The 21,508-nt window shown below is 50.0% G+C and overlaps 7 protein-coding genes across 7 annotated transcripts; 1 reads left to right on the forward strand and 6 right to left on the reverse strand.

Moving 5' to 3' along the window:
- Positions 1-87: 87 nt before the first annotated feature.
- Positions 88-1,158, reverse strand: P174DRAFT_462132 (nicotinate-nucleotide diphosphorylase (carboxylating); the record flags this gene model as incomplete). The annotated part of the gene is made up of 3 exons (XM_024830097.1): positions 88-817; positions 889-944; positions 1,003-1,158. The coding sequence occupies 3 exons, from the start codon at positions 1,156-1,158 to the stop codon at positions 88-90; spliced, it is 942 nt and encodes a 313-aa protein (XP_024680189.1).
- Positions 1,159-3,983: 2,825 nt separating this feature from the next.
- Positions 3,984-5,037, reverse strand: P174DRAFT_375110 (aldose epimerase family protein; the record flags this gene model as incomplete). Its single annotated transcript, XM_024822612.1, has 2 exons — positions 3,984-4,482; positions 4,550-5,037. 2 exons carry the CDS (start codon positions 5,035-5,037, stop codon positions 3,984-3,986), a joined length of 987 nt encoding a protein of 328 aa, XP_024680190.1.
- Positions 5,038-7,607: 2,570 nt separating this feature from the next.
- Positions 7,608-8,546, reverse strand: P174DRAFT_443568 (putative C6 transcription factor). The gene has a single exon (XM_024827864.1). The coding sequence runs from the start codon at positions 8,533-8,535 to the stop codon at positions 7,837-7,839; it is 699 nt and encodes a 232-aa protein (XP_024680191.1). The 5' UTR covers positions 8,536-8,546; the 3' UTR covers positions 7,608-7,836.
- A 3,330-nt stretch (positions 8,547-11,876) lies between these two features.
- P174DRAFT_373699 (putative RAS small monomeric GTPase) lies at positions 11,877-13,110 on the reverse strand (the record flags this gene model as incomplete). The annotated part of the gene is made up of 3 exons (XM_024822522.1): positions 11,877-12,190; positions 12,262-12,696; positions 13,056-13,110. The coding sequence occupies 3 exons, from the start codon at positions 13,108-13,110 to the stop codon at positions 11,877-11,879; spliced, it is 804 nt and encodes a 267-aa protein (XP_024680192.1).
- Positions 13,111-13,487: 377 nt separating this feature from the next.
- lreA (GATA transcription factor LreA) lies at positions 13,488-17,730 on the forward strand. The gene is made up of 6 exons (XM_024831272.1): positions 13,488-14,032; positions 14,088-14,113; positions 14,305-15,171; positions 15,250-15,363; positions 15,433-15,871; positions 15,929-17,730. Exons 1-6 carry the CDS (start codon positions 13,750-13,752, stop codon positions 17,260-17,262), a joined length of 3,063 nt encoding a protein of 1,020 aa, XP_024680193.1. The 5' UTR covers positions 13,488-13,749; the 3' UTR covers positions 17,263-17,730.
- Positions 17,731-17,735: 5 nt separating this feature from the next.
- P174DRAFT_505648 (uncharacterized protein) lies at positions 17,736-19,129 on the reverse strand (the record flags this gene model as incomplete). The annotated part of the gene is made up of 3 exons (XM_024831273.1): positions 18,517-19,129; positions 17,982-18,425; positions 17,736-17,743 (listed from the first exon to the last, which is right to left on the reverse strand). Exons 1-3 carry the CDS (start codon positions 18,971-18,973, stop codon positions 17,736-17,738), a joined length of 909 nt encoding a protein of 302 aa, XP_024680194.1. The 5' UTR covers positions 18,974-19,129.
- A 204-nt stretch (positions 19,130-19,333) lies between these two features.
- On the reverse strand, positions 19,334-20,658 carry P174DRAFT_374287 (serum paraoxonase/arylesterase family protein; the record flags this gene model as incomplete). The annotated part of the gene is made up of 2 exons (XM_024822568.1): positions 19,334-20,290; positions 20,347-20,658. 2 exons carry the CDS (start codon positions 20,656-20,658, stop codon positions 19,334-19,336), a joined length of 1,269 nt encoding a protein of 422 aa, XP_024680195.1.
- Positions 20,659-21,508: the final 850 nt, after the last annotated feature.

Genomic DNA, 21,508 nt, shown 5'->3' on the forward strand with positions numbered 1-21,508 from the left:
CTGAATGATACAAGCCGAGAACTCCCGTGGCTGTCCGCCAATGCCATATACAGAATGATAAAACAATCAAAAATACACCAAACCCATCTACCGCAGCGACACCTTGAGAGAAAAGTCCACGATGGGGGTCCCCTGGTGGATGGAGCTGGTGGAGAGAATGTCCACATCTGGACAGGCGTAGGACGCAGCGTTAGACTCGGTCAGGCCGCCGCTGACCTCGACGAGGAACGACTTTTGCTTGCCGGCCCACTCCTGCTTGAGCTGGCGGGCCGCATCGCGGACACCCTCCGGGGTGAAGTTGTCGAGCATGATGACGTCGGCGCCGGCGCCAATAGCCGCGTTCGCCTCCTCGAGACTGCGGCATTCGACCTCGACTTTTGTCGAGAATCCGCCCGCTGCCTTGGCTGCCTGCACGGCGCGGGGTATAGCGGCCGCGATGGACTGGGTGTCGGCGGAGCCAGATCCCCCATCCGCGGCGGAGCGGTTGTTGGCGCAGGCCCAGACGTGGTTATCCTTGAGCATGGTCATGGAGCTCAGGTCGTGGCGGTGGGGGTCGGCGCCGCCGACGAGGAGGCCGTATTTCTCGACGACGCGGAAGCCGGGGGTGGTCTTGCGGGTACCGGCGAGGGTGCCCTGCCAGCCGTGGGCGCGCAGGGCGGCCACGAGGGTGGAACTCTTGGTTGCGATGCCGGAGCAGCGGGCGAGGATGTTGAGGGCGACACGCTCGCCTAGGAGGATCTGGCGGATGGGGCCGCGGACGGTGGCGCAGTGTTTGATCGGGTCAATGGATTCGCCTTCCTTGACGTGCCATTCGACTCTGGGAGCATCACTCATCAGCCTTTTGTTCTATTTCTGTTCAGTATGCGGGGGCTTTTGCGGTAGGCGTACGTGCAGCCCAATTGGGAAAAGACCTCATCAAAAAAGGGTACACCTGCAACGGTACCCTGGTAGGAGTTAGCCTATGAACTGTCCTACTATCAGATTTGCATCCAAGCAGCGTACCTTGCTCTTCCCTAATAATCTTGCCTCGCCCTCTGACTCACCGACGACAAACCCTCCATAGTCGAAGCTTGGGCAATCCTCCTCCAACCAAGCGGTGATGAGCCGTTTATAATTGTTCGGTAGCAGATGCCGAAGATCTCCGTAGACCGATGCCATTTTGATATGCTGTACAAGCGCGTTTGACTCGCAGGTCTTTCGTTTTTTCCGTCACTGAACCCGGTCCGATAAGCGGGTCAAGGTGGCTGTCCGGTGGTGCAAGAACCCTGCAGCACAATTGGCACGGATACAGATAGATGGGTGGCCGGAGAAAGAGAGCTGCTACTTGATTGAATTCCGCACGAGTATGCAAGAGAAACGCATCCCCAGAAGACGTTTATCGAGCATACAAGTGTCGTGCTGTTGATCAACCCCACGCGGGGCATCGGCAACATCCGGGGCGCGTCACGTGGCTCGGCTGGGATCGGAAGAATCTCTGCTGTGGAGCATAACATCACATGACCATATAACAATCCCAGATCGATGGAGTGCAATAGCACTTTACAACAAGACAGGACAGAACGGGATTCGGGTGAAAGTCTGCTCATTTGAAGTAATTAGGTAATACTGACACATCAGACTCGATACATGTCTTGAATGTAATCACTTTAGCAAAGACAAGGTATGTATCGTCAGGTCAACAAGACTGTACCCAGTAAAGAGTAAACATCATGAAACTAACAAGTCAACCAGGAAGACCAAAGCCGGAGACGAATACGACGAAAAACTCAAAGGCAGTCTGAAGTCAAGGAATCAGGATCAGGCCGCCCAAGAACACAGCCACGACTCGGCTCCTGATTGATGTAACTAACTAACGTTACTTGACCGCGCTTACAAAGACTCAGGGGTCGATCCGCTGCTTTAGGCAACAGGATTCAGTAGTTGTTGTTGTTGTCCAGAATCTTGACCTCGAATCCTCTCATGCCTTGCTTATAAATTCGTATTGGATACGACTACGAGAGAGTGAGTCTGGCCTGTGAGGCTGGGACAACTGACAAGCTGTCAGGCTTATGCACGTTGTCCGCACGTACCATCTTCTGGCCCTTTGGTGCTACTATCTCGTATTCGCGAGCACTACGAAGTATCCTATCCTATAACCATGGCCACATCCGCTCGGTTGATCTGATATAGAACTGTCAACATAGACTATCTACCAGCTTTGAAACAATGTGTGGGGTAAGAATGCAAGCTGCCAAGCGTAACCAGATTCAAAGTCAATGCTGGTCTAGATGACTTCATCAATAGTGCTAGTCCAAGAGGCGTCGAACAACCTCAAAGTCTTCAGTAGATACACCTGCACAGCCTCCTTGCGCCCTAAAAACCAACCTTATCGGTCCGGGGCCCAGATATTCGATGCCACGCATCCGGCTGTCGACTCTGTGACCTGTCGGACTTAGGACATAGGATCGGTTGCTGACCAGATCTGCAGATTGATAACTCCGTATTATGTCATGGACAGCTGGTTATGCTGATGTGATCATGCTTAACACATCCAAAAAGGCTTGCATGTGTACCATGTAGATAGATCCGGCGGCGGAGTAGGAAGCAAAAATAGGTCAAAATGGTATCTGTTATGCTTCGTCCAACTTTGACTCTAGGTTGTTAATGACTGGATAGACCATAGGCCAAGCAAAAGACATTGATTCCCGCATCAACCTAGCATGCTGCTTCCTGAACTCCATTAATAATCTTTCCGACTTGAGTAGTAGGTAGAAAATGCCAAGGACACAGGAAGTTGAACATCTCCGTTCCGGGTCCGCCAATATTACCCAGGGAATTTAATTACACGGCAATCCTCTTTCCGTCCGCGTTGCAGTTACCTCTGTACAGACATGGTATCATTACGCTATAATACTGAAATACAGGAGGTATTACCATTAAATTACTGCCAGGTAAGCGCAATACATTTTATTGAAATTCTGAACTCCACCGGTATTTCTGCCCTTGCCATCTCATGTACTTACAGAGAAAGTGGGATGCCATATATGGCACTGGCTTTTATACCACCTTGAATATTGACTACCAGCATATACTACAGCCCGTCTACCTTAGACCAGGCTCTGGATACCAGTATCAACAGTAGAGTCCATTTGTCGTCTGTATTCATCGTCATCTATATACTCTGTGCCTATACATTGGTACAATGCCAATGCGCATTGTGTCAATTTGCCGAGAATGTGTGGTCATATGGCCTTGGCCTTATAGACTTATACACTATTGAATAGAATAGCCCAGAAGACAGAGGAGCACAGCCAGTCGAAATGTCCATGACGCACGATCATATGGACGATCATTGCGCGCTAGAAGACCCATAGTAGGCTTCGAGAAGCTCTTGGCATCTCAGGGACGGCAAAAATGAGCCATTTTACGGAGGACGCCAGACTGATACTACTTGTCCGGGTTGGTAACTCAGCACGGAGTACGGGATGGGACAGGCCTTAGAACTACGTCCGTAGACCGTCTTCCGCGGCATAATTCTCAATCTTAGTAGGCTCAGCTCGTCAATGGCCTGACAGACGCCGTTTTGCGTCGATTTCATCTTGGTGGACCCCGAGCATCGAACTTTTCTCATTCTAGAATGGACTTGGGCTCTGGGTTGGCACAAGTGGGAACCAGTGAACCACAAATTCATTCGCTGTCTACCTCTCTAGACTATTCTCTAGGTGAGTGACGCTGGTGGTCTCTCGGATACATATCACGGAGATAAGGATAATCGGCACATAGCGCGCTACCTGCACAGGCACTTAAGTCTTAGTGCCGCTGCATCGGATGATGCTGCGGGTCCCGCGGCCAAAACTGGCGAAAATCGCACATGAACTAAACTACGGAGTGCCGGACCACCGAATCAAAAAAGACACAAGAGGGAAATCTCATCCAGTTAATTTTGAGCCGTAGCCGAGATACAAGGGCATATCATATAGTTATGGAGAGGAGTTGACAATTGCTCATGCCTTCCAGGCCTTGTACACGGTCTTGCATCCGAAGATCTGTCCCTTTTTCAAAAGCACCATCGACCGCCATGCTGGCTCGTTGGGCGCATTGACATATCGGCTGGGTTCCACGCAGAAGCCGGCTCTAGCCACGCGCGCTGGCAGCCCGTCAATCGCGGGCACGTCGATGTATTTGCCCGTGTAGAACTGGAACGCGGGCTCGGTGCTGTGTACCTCCAGATGCAGGCCCGTGTCCGGGTGGCTGAACTGCGCCAGCAGCTTTAAGGGCTGGCTGCGCGTATCCAAAACGACCTTGGAGGGATCGGTCTCCATCAGGAACACATCGTCAATGTCGGGCTCGGCCTCGCCGAGCACGAATGGCTTGGACACGTCCAGAGGGAATTTGTCGATGTTGCCAAGCGGAATACCGGTGGAGTCGACGGGCAGGTAGTCGGCGGTGGACAATTGGGCCTTGGTGCCTTCAATGGTAGGGCCGTTGCCGAGGTTGAAATAACTATGCCGACACAAATATTCATCAACTATTGCGCTATGATAGAATACCACTGTCACCTGCAACTTACCTATGGTTGGTCATATTGACAACCGTCTCCTCACACTCGTTACCCACAAACTCAACTTCATACTCGGTAGTTAGGACTGTCTTGGAGTCTTCCTTGCTGGCCGTGTACCAGACTCGCACTTCCACTGTGCCGGGGAAGCCTTCCTCGCCGTCCTTGCTGAGGTACTTGAATAGCAGGGCATCCTTGCCATCATGCTTTACGGTCTGAGGGCCGTCAAAGACGCACTTGCCCCAGCCTTTCTCCCCGCCATGTAGAGAGTTGGGCCCGTTGTTTTTGGCCAAAGTGTAGTCCCCACCATTCAGGTTGTGGATGATGGCATCCTTGATTCTGTTGGCCACGCGACCTATTGTTGCGCCAAAGTGAGGCGAGTTGTATTTATCATATTGTTCCTGAGTGTTGAAACCAAGAACGATGTTCTTCCCTCCGACGCGGAACTCCTGGATGATGGCTCCGAGAGGCAGAAAGGCGAATCCAGATTCTCCAGACATGATGCTCGTCTTCCTATCTCTTGCTTGGGATCTTGTCACTGGTTGGAAATGGACAATAATGAGGTTAAGTGGTCAATCTGGACATGCGAGTTGTTGCAGAAAAGCGAGTTGATATGGAGGAGGGGCAGATGTAACTACGTAACCCCGCAAACGTCGATCAACATGGCAGGACGGGAAAAAGCAAGCACCGGAGCCTGAATGAGATGAGGCGCATTTCACATTTTGGATGTCTAGTTGTCTAGTTGTCCTTCTTTTCGACGGCTAAATACTCATAGTACCCATTGCAAGCTGCGAATTGACGAATAAAAGGTTGATATTTGAAAATGGTTTGTTGATGAGGGAGGGGCCGCGCTTTAGGCTAAAGATGCTGATAGTTTGATACTCTGCCTAATCCGGTAGATTTCCGGGGGTTGATGCCTGAGGCAGTACACCTACATTCTGAATTTGGACTCTCTTTGGCATGACACTGATGTAGCACGGAGCATAGACGTCGTCAGTGTCAGACTCGATTTATATATATAAAGAGCCGCCCCCGCGCTTGGATACGCGGTATGAGCCTCGAACAGTGTGTCGGCGGCTCATGCTCATTGATAGGAGCATTTGGTGGTATATCCGCGGTGCGCTTATATAATGTACCCCCTATCATACCCTATCTGGATATATCCTAGAATTGTTCTATCGAGAATGCCAACCGTTACGCCGTAAAAATCTCAAGTTATTTAATGTCTAAGAAGTACTCTAGCAGCTGACGCAGTCAACAGACTCGGTACCTATCATCTAGTCTCTTCTTCCTGGTCATGCCGTCAGTGCAAGTGTCAAGCATTCAAAATATCCAGCACGGGTCGGTGATCACGGAGAGCGTCTACCCCGAACTTCCGAAACCCGAACCTGTCAGCTTGGAGAAAACAATAGTACATAGCATGGATCCGTCGTCCGTTCATAAGTATCTGCGGAATGCGAATGGGCCTAGACTCCGAAGCTGAATGATGAACCAGGTCCGAGAAGCTGCCTAAGGTTTTCGAGTCCATGAGTCTTCTCGCCTGGATGAGTGGTTGGGATAATGGAAGTAAACCTTCCAGTGGCTACCTGAGCTTCATGGCTAACAACTGTATCGATCTGTTCCTTTAAGTCTCTACATGGGAGCATTTGCACGCTGTTATTCCTCAGCGAGAGCCGAGAGCAGAGGCTCCATTACGAAGCAAAGCCAGTAACGGAGAACAGTGCGATGGACTGATGGTACCTGTTCCAACTTCCACGACCCAATCGAGGACAAGAACTCGGTATTCGAAGTGGACTATGAGAATCGGTACTTTGTCGTAGGGTGCTGAGCAGTCTCCCATGTCAATATGATATCAGCATAACGATCATATAGTGATCAGGACTAAACAAACCTTGACCCCTCGTAACGACGGCTTTTACAAGTAAATACGAGAAAGAAAAATGTCGACTGACCTATCCATCCATTCCAGGATTTCGCCATCTTACGGAGGTAAGAGTCCTTTGTGCAGTAGTCTACGGAGTATCTAGATACTAAGGTAGCAAGTAAGAATTTGTGCATGTGGACTGATGGGAGTCGAGATGCCTAAAACTGGTGCCAACTTCCGATGGGAGATCGGGAACTGTGAACGAGCCACCAACTCTAAAGCTCTGGGTCGGCAGGTCGGCATCTCGGACATTTTTTTTACTTTCTTCTGAATTCTTTGGATTCCAGCCTCCTGAGCTAAGCCAAGCAAACGGAATAGTAATCATTATAAAAATCTCGGGTTCCGGAGATAAAGCGGGCTGGGACTGTGAGGCTGGGATCAGGCTGACCAGTTTGCCCTGATGGAGCAATGGAACTTTTTTCACAGTGGGGAATATTGGACCCTCTTTTCTCTTTTTTTATATTTTATTTTGTTTTATTTTTTTCCCTCCTTTGGCCTTTTCACTTGAACCTTGAGTCTTGACACAACCGATCTTTAAATGAATCCATAATCCATAATCATAATATGACTTAATGTCGTTTGGAACATGGAAACCCTGACTCGCGGATCAACTATTGTGAGACATGGTCTCTGTACTGCAAATGTAGATAACACGAAGAAGAGACAGAATGGCGTAACGGATCACAATCCTCAAACCTTCAAAAACGACCAGGAAGACGCCGATGAACTCTGATCTCGGAAAAGCTGCAAATGCACCCTTTAATTGATCAGCCAAGAAAAACGTTAAGAGGGCTCATGAATGCTCCAATCTACCAAGCCTACTGTTTGAGTTCGCCGAACGCTGTAAAAAAGTCCCCGTATGCGGCGATGCATGACGTAGTTCTCTGCCTCAGCTATTAGTCAGGCATGTCTCAACGTCACTCCGCACTTTCAGTTCCTGATCAGCAACGTCGTCCAATCATTCTACCATGATCCATGATCTAATGATGAGACACTATGGGCCAAATGAGCCAAAAAATATGGTCGCCGAGGTTGAGAGGAGTGATCATTGTTGTATCAAAGTTCAATTCGCTCACTATGGTGTAACACTGACAGACATGATAAGCCCGAGTCAAACACCGAAACAAATGAACAGACATGATATGCATGTGGAAGGAAAGGAAAAAAAAAATGAGAAAGGAAGATCTTCAAACGCCCCCATTAACGGTCCCATTATCCAAGACCTCCGGTTGTTTTATCCCAACGCCAAGCTCCATTGAGCTACTAAATAGTGAGCCCTGAAAAAAACAACCTCCCACAGTAGACATGAAACATGACGTAGACTGGAAATGAGATGAAGAAAAAAAGACACTGTACAATATGCGGAGTGGGCGCACTAGATGGACGTTATCTCTGTCGGGTTCGGATTCAGAAATTGATTGAAATCCTCGTAGTCGCTCTTCGTGTCCATGAACGAGGCCGATGTTACGCAGTTGATTGGAATCTGCCGGTTGAACATCGGTGATGATAACTGATCATCGAAGGAGAGACTGGTAAAGTCGGACGGCCCCATCATGTCCATTTCGTCAAAGGTTCCGAAGCTGCTGTTAGGCCATTGCGGTGGACCTTGTAAGGCGATGGGGTTCACTACCCCCTGCATCGACATGGGGGCAATGTATGCGGGATTGTGGGGAGCCATCTGGGGTTCAGCCTTGATCGTCGGTGCCTGGGTGCGCGCTGCTGGGCTAAGATTGGGAGGCGTGGGAGGAAGTTGATGTCGTGAGAAGGCGTCTGCAAAGCGCGAGGTTGTGATGGGCGATTGCGCACTCTCGGAACTGCCATCAGATGAATCCTGTCGTTGCATGTGGCCGGCATTCTGCTTCCACAATTCCTGCTGCATGACCTCGGTGTTCTCCTCGAAGCGTTCGCCTTTACTTTGATCGAGAGCCCCAAGCCGTGTGAGCAGATCATGCGTCAGAGGGTGGCCGTTTGCTTCGCATTTTAACGGCTCTCCCGGCCACCCTTCACCCTCGCTAGAGCGTCGATATAGTTCCTGAAGACCATACACCAGCCAAGCCTGTTGCTGCTCCAACATCTCAACGTATCTGTAAGCGAGATATGCGTTAGCATTGTTAATGTTCGACCTTGCCCGCACGCATAAAAAATCACAAGAGTAGCCAAAGGTGCAAGCTCACCCCTTGGGGTACACTTTATCATGGGCCTTCTTCCTCTCGCCAAAGACGCAGATGGCATTGTCTGCCCTACACCGTCCACATGGATTGGCGCCGTCACACTGCACTGGGTCAGCGCCGCCTCAGAGCGCGCTGATGCTTGCTTCTGGACCGTGGCCTGCTTACCTTTGATTTCTTCAATCTACATCGATCGCACGCCTTACACACCCTCTTGCGAACGTTGCCATCCGAATGTGAGTGGTCCGAAGTGGGTGACGATTGACGTGCCGTCATTATGTGGTATAGGAAGTATCAATTAAAGTAAGATGCCGTTGACACCAACGAGGGCGCGTGCGATTGTAGGGCAACACCAATCCAGACGGATCGAACGAAAACTATATCCGGATATCTCAAACCCCTACTTCCCGGGGTAAGAACAACAGCAATGGTTGTTAAAAGGTTGAAGGACGATAAAGGTCGGTCAATGATATAACGGACTGGTCGAATAGTGGGGGTAATGAGCTTAAGTGACGGAGAATAGATGAGCTCACGAGCCAGTCCCAACAGCTGACAGAGGAATGAAGATGTAATGGAGGGATGGACAGAACTGGATGGACCCAAGGAAGTGCCAGTAAAGGTTGCAGCGATAAGAAAGGACAGTGGATTATACAACACAAGGGTCTGGAGCTGCTGGTTATAGGTAGTTATCCACTGACCCAAGGTAAAGTAGTAGTAAGTAGGGTAAGGTAGTAGTAGTAGCAGTATACTAATAGAACAGAGGCGCTATGGAGGAGGGGAGGACCGACAGCTTTTTAACTAGATTCTGAGGTGACGATTGATTATTATTATTGGGGAGATTATGATTAATACTTGAGATATTTCTTGATTATTCGAAATTTCTAAGGAAATGAGTAATATTTACTTTTTGTGATTAGCTTCGACCATCCCGAAGCTGCGTTGAACATCTACAGCAAGGCAAGGCAAGGTAGTAGTGTATCCGTTCTACTTGACGCAGCGCCCAAGACTCCAAGAGACCCAGCAGGGCCCAGTATGCCCAAAGAGGAAATATGGATCTACTTAGTCTAGCTGTGTTCGGCGATCCTTTGAACTTTGCAGTACATGTAATACCAGACGGTCGTCCTCGGGACCGCCTGTATATACAGCGTATTGTACGAGTAGCTGTTCGTTACTTAGACGCTGAGGTATGCCCTATTCACACCTGCCAGAATATTGATTGATATTTGGTCCAGGCATCAAAACAAATTGAGTAACTGAAGCTATTCTATACCTTCATTAAAATGACCATGGAATTTTTTGCTAGGAATATAGAATGTACCTAAATGTAGATGCTGAGATACTTTACCGTACACCGCAAGAAATTCTAGGTACAGGACATTTGATATCCGTTACAATACAGTATTCGGAACCGGAGACTTGAATCGGGCCTCGGAGATGTCCCGGGCAAATGTTTCCTTGATTTCAAATTTCCTCTTACAGGCATTTGCTCGTCTCACTGGTCTCTCATGCTCTCTGTCTTTTATTTCATCTTTATTATTTTATTTGTTTATTTCCTTCATTTCCCCTTTCTCAGTAGCCAATCCATAACCAGCCAAAATTTTTCGGAAGATGCAGTAAAAAGCGATTCCGTATATCCGAGTCTGATTGATCATCAGCTCTAGTATCAGGTTACAAGGACGCACAACCCTCTGTTAGAAAATAGATATGAGGTATTAACTCTAAGGTAAAGGAGGCAGGATCAATTCACGATCCTGATGATGCCTGACTCCTTGAGGTACATGGAGCGCTCTTGTATCAACATTACAGCATACTGGTCGCATCAAGCTGAGTAGTATTTGCAAAGACGGAGTTGACGCATAAACATCGCATTATTATTATCTAAAACCGTTCATAAAGCGGGTTCTTATTCTCGAGTTTTCTTCTCGGCACATGGCTGCCGATCGTTTCTTCACTCTCCAGGACAACTCCCAACTGCTTCAGCGATCAGCATACTAAACCAACCAACTCTAGTTATGCGTCTTCCGCTGATTCATCGGTTCATGGTCACGAGTTCCCTCTCTCCTGGATATGCACACTCCTCATTAAAAGCTTGGCGGTAGACCGGCTCTAATCCCTGTTCGGAGTAAATACTTCGTCGTATGCACTTCATTGCGAGCACAATTTCAGGACATGGTTTCTTCCCTATAATACTACGGAGTAAGATAATAGTACACGAGACCGAGAGATATTTGCCGAGGTGTCTTCTAGCTTGACCTGTATCTACCTAATCATGATATATGTTCTATCGGTCTATTGCCCATCAAGTTCTTTCTCGCGGAAATCAAAGCCGCCATGGTGTTATCTCCAGTCAATGACGTTGACATCATGATGGAAGACTTATCACCGATCATGTCATGAGTGCTGTTGATGATTCACCAATGGGCCCTTACAATCCAAACTGTCTATGAGCGTCGCTTAGGTTTATCTCAGTAATTGACTCGGCCGAGGACCAACCGAGAAGGCTAGGACCTACTTGGAAGCTCTGGGAACAGCCAATTGCAGCTGGAAGACCCATTGATCAGGGTCGGCTTCCTCTTTACCTTTACTGGGAGCTGAGTGCTGAATGCTGACTTCATGTTTGCGCCACATGTCCAGGATAACCCTGAGATAGAGTTTTGGCTTGCAATCAGCCCAGTGATGACCAATGATTCGGACATCTCTTTTTAATATCTCACTATGTGCATATCCTGTTATTGTCATATTGCCACATGACCTGCCTGGCCTAGGACGATCAACGACCCTGATTTACGCTTATCTTATCGAACGTTGATGTCAGAAAGTCCACCATTGGATTGATTGGGCAGACTCCCAGGTGCCTATCTCCCTGTCCTCAACCGGATGTGGGTAGACTTGTACTGATCGGCACCACAAACCGTTTGACCCATCAAATCGCTCGAGTTGCGTGACAGTGGCACAGGAGTTAAGCTTGCTTGGTTACCCCTGCTTGTGCCGAGGTTGATTGATGACTGACTTCATTCTTTCGTGACCGATGCCGCGTTGGCACAAACATCTAGTCCATCTGGCCTATCAATACTGTACAAAACAAAGAAATGGTGGGGATATTGTCCAAGGAATTCATCCCGAACACATCGTCAAGAATGGAAAGGCATCGCCGGTCAATAGGCGGATGACCGGGGTATAAAGGAAAAAACAGAAGATAAGAAAAGAGATAAAGAATGATACAATCGAACGGATGATAGATGTCAAATCAGCAGCAAAGCAGGCGTCTCCATATACTTGGTTTGCCGGGCTCCTCTTTCGATTCCACCCCTTCGCCTTTGGACTCGCCAGTCTGATCTTCTGGCTTCGGTGCAGCACGCTTACTGCTCTTCTTTCCGAAGATCGAAAGACGGCTGAACGGGGACCTGGCATCTTTTGATAGTTTAGCGGCGATGGTCTCATCGACCGTCTGCTCGGCAGGCTGTTGCGCAGTTGCAGACGCTGCGGCCTGACCAGGATTCGCCGTCGCCTGGTTCTGCTGGTAATGTAGTCGACGAGCTTCGGTAACACGACGGACGATGACTGCGATAGCTTCAGATCAATAGGCCGTCTCACCTGGGCAGCCTTGATACTGCAGAGGGCAAGTTACATACGGGCAAATGTCTCTTCAATGTTCACCATATCTCTCGCGCTTGTCTCCATGAACCCACAACCATGCTTGCGGGCATATTCCAGTCCCTCCCTAGCACTGATGACTCGATTGTCCTTTAGGTCGCACTTGTTGCCGGCGATGATCTTGACTGGAGGAGGCATGCCGACTTCCACACCGCGTGCGCTGTCCCCCAGTTCCTTCAATAAGCGAGCATTGTCTTCTGCACGTTGCTCTGCCTCGATATCAATCAGACCCATGAAGTAATCTAATGCGCTTAGGCTCGATGCATTGGTGATGTCGTAGACGAGCAGAAACGCGTCCGACCTCAGGTTGGACAGCGCAAACAGCCCTCTATACTCCTCCTGGCCGGCAGTATCGGTGATGGATAAGAAATACGGAATGCCATCGATCACGCGTGTTACCGAATAAGAATCTTCTATTAGTCCTCCGAGGAATCAAGATTGTTGTTAGAGAAGAACACGCGTCGACGACGAAAGAAGAATTGGAGTTCAGGGTTCGGGTACTGCTTTACCGATGGTAGGGTCGTATCTTTTTAAGGTTGTCGCGATGTGTCAGTCCTTAGTTCTTGCACGTTGCGATTTGTTTCAAGGGGTGATACTCACTCGTGGACCCATTGGCTCCGCACCAGTCGTAAAGTGATGGACGATTTACCTATCAACCACGGCAGATCAGTGTCAAGCTTTCTCGATAATGAGAGCTATCTCTCTCGCTGTCCAGACGAGTGAATCGCGAGATCTTAGAAACCGTCACTGGCAAGAATGCGGAAAAACATACCGCATCCACCATCGCCGCAAATTGTAATGGAGATTTTGTCTGGCTCGTCTTCCATTGTGTCTTTTCTTGTATGTCGAAATGGATGCTGGATTTTTATGCGTCAGTAGAGGAGATGTTTATTTTCGTGATACATCAAGTATTTTGACGAAAGGCCGTCTGGGTGCTATGGGCAAAAAGAGGAGGTAATAGAATCGCAATCGCTATGGACTGATAATTGGGGGGAGAGAGCCAAACTGAACGAATATTCACATTGAAGCTTCTTTTGTTGCAATAGAGACTTGGACTCGACTCCTGAGACGAGCGATCAAAAGGAGAGACGCCGCCAGAGACGGCGCGACGCCAAATTTCCCCTTTCGGTGTTTGATGGCCATCTGCAATTTCCACTTATCTTATCAGGATCATACATTGGATATTCTTGTATAAAATAAGTATGGGGAGATTATGCTCTTGCATACGAGTAGTCTATTCTATAAGATGACTTGGATAATCTGGGATGTTCTGATAGATATTTACTTCCACTTGCAGCAAGATCGAAATGGGTAGATACAGGGTGCAAAAGAAGCTTGTCGTAAAGCATCAATCAATGATCGCTTAAGCTTTCATAAGTTATATATATCCTCTCGGTAACTTCAACCTCAACTGGTCCCCTGGAAGAGCTCTGGGGACTCGTTTTCCTTTTGGAATATTTAGATACATGATATTTTGCCTCCATGAGCCCCTTTTGCCTCCTAAACTGATCTGTCACACTAGAATTCGATACGTCAAGTTGATCATTGAGTTCAATGTCTCCGTCTCTCTGCTCATTGGCAGTCTGCAGTCATTCTGTTCACAGAAACAGAATGAATCCTCATACTGCCTCAACATATTTACTCGCCCCTCAGTCTTATTCGATGAAAACCACGGAATCTACATCCGTCCATCCAGCGCTGAGCATTTGATCTGGACGGTCGCTTCATCGCTTCATCTCAGTGATACAGGTACTCCGCTTATCTTCCATCTGCTCCTCTGTTTTGTACGGTTACTATTGTATAGCCAATTCTGCTGTTGTGATCTTCAAGGTAAACCATTCTTCAATTTCTTTGATGATTCTTGATATTATCATGGCCCTCTTCTGAGTCCGACTCCGCTTTGCTTCTTTTAGTGCGCAGGGGAACTAACCAACTCCCAGATTCCCAGCAACTCTACAGTTGCACCTCCTCGTCTGTACATCGTCTATACACCCGGACCTTCTGCTGCTTGATTCACACAGAAACTTCTGGATGCACTTACAGGGCTACCAATCATTGGCCCCTGGAGGAATGTCTACTATCTTGGGCTAGGTTTCGAGGCATCTTCGCTGTGTAGATGCGATCCGCTCATTGGCCAGAACACTCCCCCATCGAATCGATCGAACGTCGCCTTACGTCTTGATATGGCCAACAACTTCAATAATGGCGACTACTACGGCAATACTCCATTCCCTATGGCTCCCACGACCTCTGGTAGCCAGTCCAACACCTCTCATCCCGCCCTTGACTGTAGCAACGCCGAGATGATGATGACATTTGCGCCTTTGGATCCCCTCCGAATGGGGGACTTTCCTTTCTCTGAATCTCATGGGTCAGATATGCTGTTGAGCAGCATGTCAGCCGACGAGCTGCTGGCTTCTGGCTCGTCTCTTCCCGCGGCCCCTGCGCCGTTGGCTGACCATCTGTCCGATGCGTTGTTCGCGTATGACCCGCTCTCTAGCATGGGGAACTCCGTGCCCATGGCAGTGGACACAGCAAGTGCATTTGCATACGACCCTTCTTCCGTATACCAACAACCCTCCTTGATGTTTGAACAGACCTTCAATGGGCAGTCGATGCAGCAGCGGCTTCCTTCATTTCAGAACCAGACCATGAGCCTAGACCCAACTGCCTCCTACTCTTCTACCTTGCAAGCGCATCCATCGAGCAGCAACTCCTACTGTACATCCTCGGTTGATGCGAAGGACAGCACCAACATGGCCCAAACCACGTCCATGGCCCGCAGATCAACCAACGCTTCGAAATCGACTGATTCTTCACGAAGCCAGCAGTTACCGCACAGGCGACGCCAGCTTCTTCAGGCCCTACAACACAAGTTTCTTCTCACCGTTACATTCAGCCCAAGAGGCCATCGCCCATGAAAAGTGCATCTTCTTTTTCCTGTGTTACGTGCCATGCATGAACAGACGTGGACTGACATGGAATTTTACACAGCTTCAATAAAGTCGGCGACCACCGGTGAGATCACTCCTTATAACAGCATATATTCGAGCAGCGGCATTGACATGATGAGTATATTGGTAAGATCATTTCGTCTTGCCAATCCGACGGCTTGACTGCTACCATATGTACAAGCTAACTTCAGCCAGGCCGAGGTTGTGTCAAGACCCGACCCCAAGATTGACATCGGCGCTGTTGATTTGTCATGTGCATTTGCATTGTGTGACATCCACCAGGAGGATCATCCTATCATTTATGTATCGGAGGCTTTTGTGCGGCTGACCGGTTACACTGAGGGGGAGATTGTTGGCCAGAATTGTCGTTTTCTTCAGGACCCCAGTGGTGTGGTCCAGCAGGGCATGCCCCGGAAGTTCGTCGATCAACATACCGCATTTCGATTGCGGTCTACAATAGAGCACCGTGGAGAGATCCAGGCCACCATCATCAACTACAGAAAGGGCGGTCAGCCATTCATGAATCTGATCACAATGATTCCTGTCCGGTGGAATTCGCCTGATTACCGATTCTATGTCGGGTTCCAGGTCGATCTCGTGGAAAAGCCTGATGCCATCAAAATGAGGAATCCAGGTATGTTCCGGATGCTCTTCATTTGGACTTGATGACCTAACTGACCAAATGTGACAGATGGTACTTACATGATTAACTACCAACGGAAGCAGCTGCCTAATTACGTGGCGCCTCCCCCGGACATCTATAAGTTGCATCCGGACCTTGCCACATACTTTAGTCACGACCAGGTCTCGACGATACTGGACAACTTGGGCACTCCTGACCATAGCTACCAGCGGTATCTGGACCGCGTTCTAGTCGAGAACACCGACGATGTCATTCATGTACTCTCTTTCGAGGGTGAATTGTTGTACCTATCTCCATCTTGTCGAAAGGTCCTCGAGTACGATTCAAATGAGTTGATTGGCAAGACACTATCGACGATCTGCCATCCCAGTGATATCGGTCCTGTCATACGCGATCTCCGATCCTGCACCAACTCCGACCCGGTCAGTGTCATGTACCGCGTCCGGACGAAGTATAGCGGGTACATGTGGTTCGAAAGTCACGGCTCGTGGCACATCGGCGACCGCGGCCGGCAATATATGGTGATGATCGGCCGGGTCTGTCCCGTGTATCGGCTGGACCAGCTCGCAAACATTGGCGATGGCCGGTTAGCCGAGAACGATCTGTGGGCCAAGCTCTCGATCTCTGGCATCATTCTCTTCATGTCCTCGAAGGCTCGGCCAGTGCTCGGCCGAGTGCCCGATGATCTGGTCGGTAAAGGCATGCAGGACCTGATCCCAGCCGATGCCCGGATGGATGCAAAACAGGCTTTAGAGGTGGCTCGGACTGGCCAGCAGACGAGCTTTAACCATAAAATACGGCACAAAAAGGGTCACATGTTGCAGGCCCAAACCACATTGTACCCTGGAGACACCAAAGAAGGGGAGAAACCTTCATTCTTGGTCGCGCAGCTGCGTTTTCCCAAATCACCGCAGACTGCTCAAGGGACGGAAGAGGTTGTACCTGCAAATATCACCGCTACCTTTTCCAGGGACATTAGTGTCACAGGAAGAAGAAACGTCACTGCGGCAGGCCAAACGACTTCCGACAAGTCGGCAATGGGTTCATCCGGTGACCAATACGTGCCGGCTCTCGATGAACCAATACTGTTCGCCGAGTTGAACACGGCACGAGGTTCAAGCTGGCAATTCGAGCTCCGCGAACTGGAGAAACAGAACCGCACCCTATCCGACGAGGTCCAGCGGCTCCTTGCGCGGAGGAAGAAGCGCAAGAGAAAGCAGAGCATTGTTCCCGTCGAAAAGACCTGCGCCATGTGCCAGACCCGCACCACGCCTGAATGGCGTAGAGGGCCCAGTGGCAATCGCGATCTTTGCAACAGCTGTGGGCTACGATGGGCCAAGCAGGTCCGCAATGCCATACAGCAAAAAGCCCCAGCCACTTAAGACTCCATCTACTTCTCTCTACAATTCGTTCTTATCATGCAATTTATCACGAACCTCAATTGCAAGCGTTCTGTCTGGTCTCGTTTTCCGTTTTCTTAACTTTCGTGCGGTATCTTAGAAGCGGATGATCTTTCAAGGGTTTCAGCAGGCATGGGCGTCGACGGGCCATATATAACGACTACACTATATGATCGGATTAGCTTGGTTTGGGGCACGGAGTTGGATGAACTCTCAATAACGACATGACTTATGATGAGTGTAACAGTACGACACATGTGTTTTCGGGCGAACCGGCTGGAAGAAACAGAAGCAGCCGAAAAGTTACGACTTTGGTCTCGGATAATTATTTTTCATAGAAACAATCAAGCCATTGCAAACGATGGGCCTGTCATTCGATTCCGTGATGTTTCGAGTAAATCACGAACGGGGAAGGCGTTCTTTTCGGTTCTAGTCCATATCACGCGCTAGAAAATCTAGATATCTATCCCAAGTAAAATATACATCAGTAGATAAATACAACTTGCAAGCCTTAAGCCCTTTCAAGCCATCGTTCCAACCACCGTCTCTCCTCCCTCTCTGCCTCCCAACACTCCTTGCCATCCGCAACGCCCACACCCCCTCGCTCCTCAACCGCAATCCGGACCTCCGCCGCCTCCATGGCCGGAACCCCTCCCCCCTGCCGGATCAACTCATCATCCAGCGCCAGATACTCCACGTACCGCCGCAGCCGCGGCCGATACAACCAGGACACCAGCGCCGGGGCCGGGTATGCGTGCGCACGAGCCCCAACGCCGCACACGCCTGCAGAATCTCCTGCGCCGAGGCCCTCTCGACCCAACCGGCGTGTGCAAACTCGCGGGCCAGCAGCTCGCGCTCGGCGTCGGAGCCGGCCGCGGGGCCTGTAACGGAGCCTCGCGCCTGCGCCTGGTGGGCGGCGAGGGCGGCGCGTTTCCGGTCCGCGCGCTGCAGCCGGGCCTTCTTGATCTGCTGCGGGACGCGGCATGTGAATGGGGTGACGGCGCTGCCCAGGGCCAGGACGGCGAGAGGGGTCAGCTCGCCGCAGACGATCAGGATGAGGGTGAAGGGAATCATGCGGCGGACGTCGTAGGCGGCGCGCCGGACGAGCTGGAAGTTGGCGCGGCTGAGGTTTTGGGAGTGCACGGCTGTGCGGAACGGTGTGGGCTTGCTGTCGTTGGAGGTGGAGGAGGAGGGGAGGGTGCTGGGGAGGCGAGATGGGGAGGTAGACGGGTAGACCTAGAGAACGGCGGAGGGGGAGCGAGGCGCGGTAGTTGTGGTAGACGTTTTTGAGGCCCGTCTTGTAGAAGGACAGGTAGGCGCGGCCCAGCGCAACGTAGCGTTTCAGCTTGTCGGCCGGTCCGGCCGACGCGGACACAGGCTCTGGGAGGTTGAGGTCTGCGGGCCGGGTGCTCGGCGGAGGGTTGACATCGTTGGCGAGAGAAGTGGTCGCGGTTGAGGAGCTGGACGGGACAATGGGGGACCCCGGCTGGGAAGACGATGGGGATCGTGTATGTGATTTCGGGGATGATGACGGGCTGGCATAGCCGCGAGTCAAAAGGCTATAGCAATTGCGAATGGCGGCAGGTTGATAGCGGAGGTGCTGGTGCTGGACCAGGGATGATGCCATGGAGGTGATGGCTGGGCAATTGCCCCGCATACGCAGGGCTGTGTGAGTCGAAAAGGTCGATGGCATGGTCAAAGCACCTCAGACCAGAGACATATTGGCAAGATTGAGGCAAGAAAGTGGCGAAGCGTTGGCGTGTTTGAGATGCTGCTGACGGTGTCGGTCCGAATGTTGACACATGGAAAATAATTAGGTGCCTCAGGCAGCCGCATATCGTCCAGGCACCACGGCTGCAAGGCATCAATCATCATGTTCGACAATAATTCTCTAGGCTACGAACATGTCATTACGTTGAAAATTATTGCAAAGTTCCCTACAGCTAGGGATAGAGATGTAATATCAGCTATGACTGTCATTCTGGTCATCAACAGGCGGGATAATTTTGAGATATCGAGGTAGACTTCAAGCTGTCTATACAAGAGCCTTGCTTCAAAGGCCGACCTCAACGGCAATAACGCTCTCTGAGACGAATCCGGTCACAAACAACCATGCCTTCTTTCTGTTCCCAGGTTTTGTTTCGCTGGGAACCAAGAGCCCGGTGCTAGCAGTCCGAATGAGAGTGCCATCGTCCTCGAAAAGAACACTCGACTCCCATTCTGTGGATTGCTCTCCGTTCCCACTCGTGCCTGTTTTGGGCCGCACATACCATACAATGGCTCCATCTTTAGCATTGGGATCATTGTGATTTTTAGACAGATCAATTGGACGTGTCAGTCCCGCCAGAACGTAACCGCTGGCATCGTCTGCAGCAGTGCGATACGGGTCCGAGTAGTAAGTGGGATTGTCGATTTGGCCACCTGGACGAATCTCGTCGAAGATAGATATCGTGCGGTTGCCACTGTTTGAGCGAGCGCGATACAGAGTCCCGCCCATGCAACTGACAATGAGCATCTCGTCCTTAGATCTACCATGACCAAGTCCGTTATTGTTGTGTAACCCGGTCAAAGCCACCGTGGCGTCGATGCCTTTGTCGGCGTCCTTGGACTTCAAATCTTGGATCTGTACATGGATGATGCTCGACCACTTGGCTGCCGGGATAACATCCTCAATCAGGCGTCCGTATCCCTCGCGGTAGTAATGATCATTGGTCACGTAGAAAGAATTCGGAGTCTCGGCATATATGTCGTTGGGCGTAGCGATCAGCGGGTGCTGAACGGAACGAACATGTTCAATGGTGCTTGATTCCAAAACATGGTGGAAGAGCTCGACTTGAGATCGCGCCTGGGGAACACGTTTGCCGTCCTGTGTAAATTCCGGATTCGGCAGATGATTCACAGCAAATATATACACAGCATTGGGATTCTCCGGGTCCTCAATGATGTCGATGCCATGTGTCACAAACGGACCTGAGAAGTTCTCAAACGAGAGCCGGGTTGACTTCATTGTCTAATCAACAGGTCAACGAGATAACCCAAGCCAGTTGGGCAGGAAGAAAGCAGTACCTTGGGATCGATGACATGAATTGAGCCAGTAGATGGGACAGCGGGCTCCTCGAGGTTCCCCAACGGAGGGAACCACTTGAAGCGTGGCAAGACCGAATCCTCACACGCTGTAAATATTTTGTTCGTTGGCTGCCAGTAATGCAGATCCTCGCATTGCATCGTATCAGCAATCCTGTGGTAACCCTGTCCTTCAACAATCACCAGAGGCGCCGGACGCCGGAAGACCCCCAGGATGGTGAGTTGCTGATACACAGGGCCATACAGAGTCGCAGCCAGGACGGCAAGAAGAGCAAGAGGAACGAAGCCAGCCATGGTGACGGTCTCGTTGTCGCCTTTCTCCGTACTCCTGGTTTGCCTGTTAGTTCAGTCTATGGAGACTGCGAGATGAAAGCGATATATAAGCTTGTGTCTGTCTTTTCTCGCATTTATGTAACAGGATGACGCAAGGAGACAAAGGAACGAGGAGAAAAGAGAGAATCGCTGAGAATGTGATTTATGTGATACCTCCACCTGTGGTCACAGTGGAAGGGGCGGAAGGGCGGGGAAGGAATGGAGCAGTACGGAGTATCTTCTTGATAGTATCATAGTACCGTACACAGCAGTGAAAAGGCCCACGTAGTAAGCGCTAACACAGCGGCATTTGCATAGCTCCATGAATTGGGGTCTTTCAATTGGTCGGTCATCCATGGAGAAACAGATCTTCGCCAGAGAGTGGAGAAGAAACGGAAGATCCTCGTTGGAGCTATCGCGTATGGACTCTGCACCTGGAGTCATAGTACCCAGACAGTGTTGAATTGCCGAACAGAACCGAGCACAGCGTTCCCATACAATTATTCTCTCACCAGTGTCGAAGAAAGAAAATTTCATGGCTACGACAATTTGGGCGACAGTTGGAGAAATGATCTTGTTAAAAAACCGAGCACAGATAAACACATCAAGTGAGAAGAGTACCCCCAGTTGTCCCATTCCGTTCATTCTTCGAATAGCCATTTTAAAACAATCAAATTCCCAAAAATGTTGCAGCATCTCCTCATCGCACGTGATTCTTGACGATTATATTGACGAGAGATGAGAAGCTCGATCATGCATCCTTCGCCGTCCCCTCCCATTACGCCCACGTGATCGAGTTAAAAAAAAACAAGGGCCTCGCTAGTAGACCCAA

This window comes from Aspergillus novofumigatus (genome assembly GCF_002847465.1).
Source record: "Aspergillus novofumigatus IBT 16806 chromosome Unknown P174scaffold_6, whole genome shotgun sequence".
In the NCBI taxonomy this organism is placed as follows: domain Eukaryota; kingdom Fungi; phylum Ascomycota; class Eurotiomycetes; order Eurotiales; family Aspergillaceae; genus Aspergillus; species Aspergillus novofumigatus.

Bases quoted from the DNA above. Each gene is read 5' to 3' on its own strand.
- P174DRAFT_443568 (XM_024827864.1), bottom strand. From the start codon at position 8,535: ATGTTGGAGCAGCAACAGGCTTGGCTGGTGTATGGTCTTCAGGAACTA.
- lreA (XM_024831272.1), top strand. From the start codon at position 13,750: ATGATATTTTGCCTCCATGAGCCCCTTTTGCCTCCTAAACTGATCTGT. The intron at 14,114-14,304 runs GTAAACCATTCT...TGATTCACACAG, and splicing joins CTGCTGTTGTGATCTTCAAG to AAACTTCTGGATGCACTTAC. The intron at 15,872-15,928 runs GTATGTTCCGGA...CAAATGTGACAG, and splicing joins CATCAAAATGAGGAATCCAG to ATGGTACTTACATGATTAAC.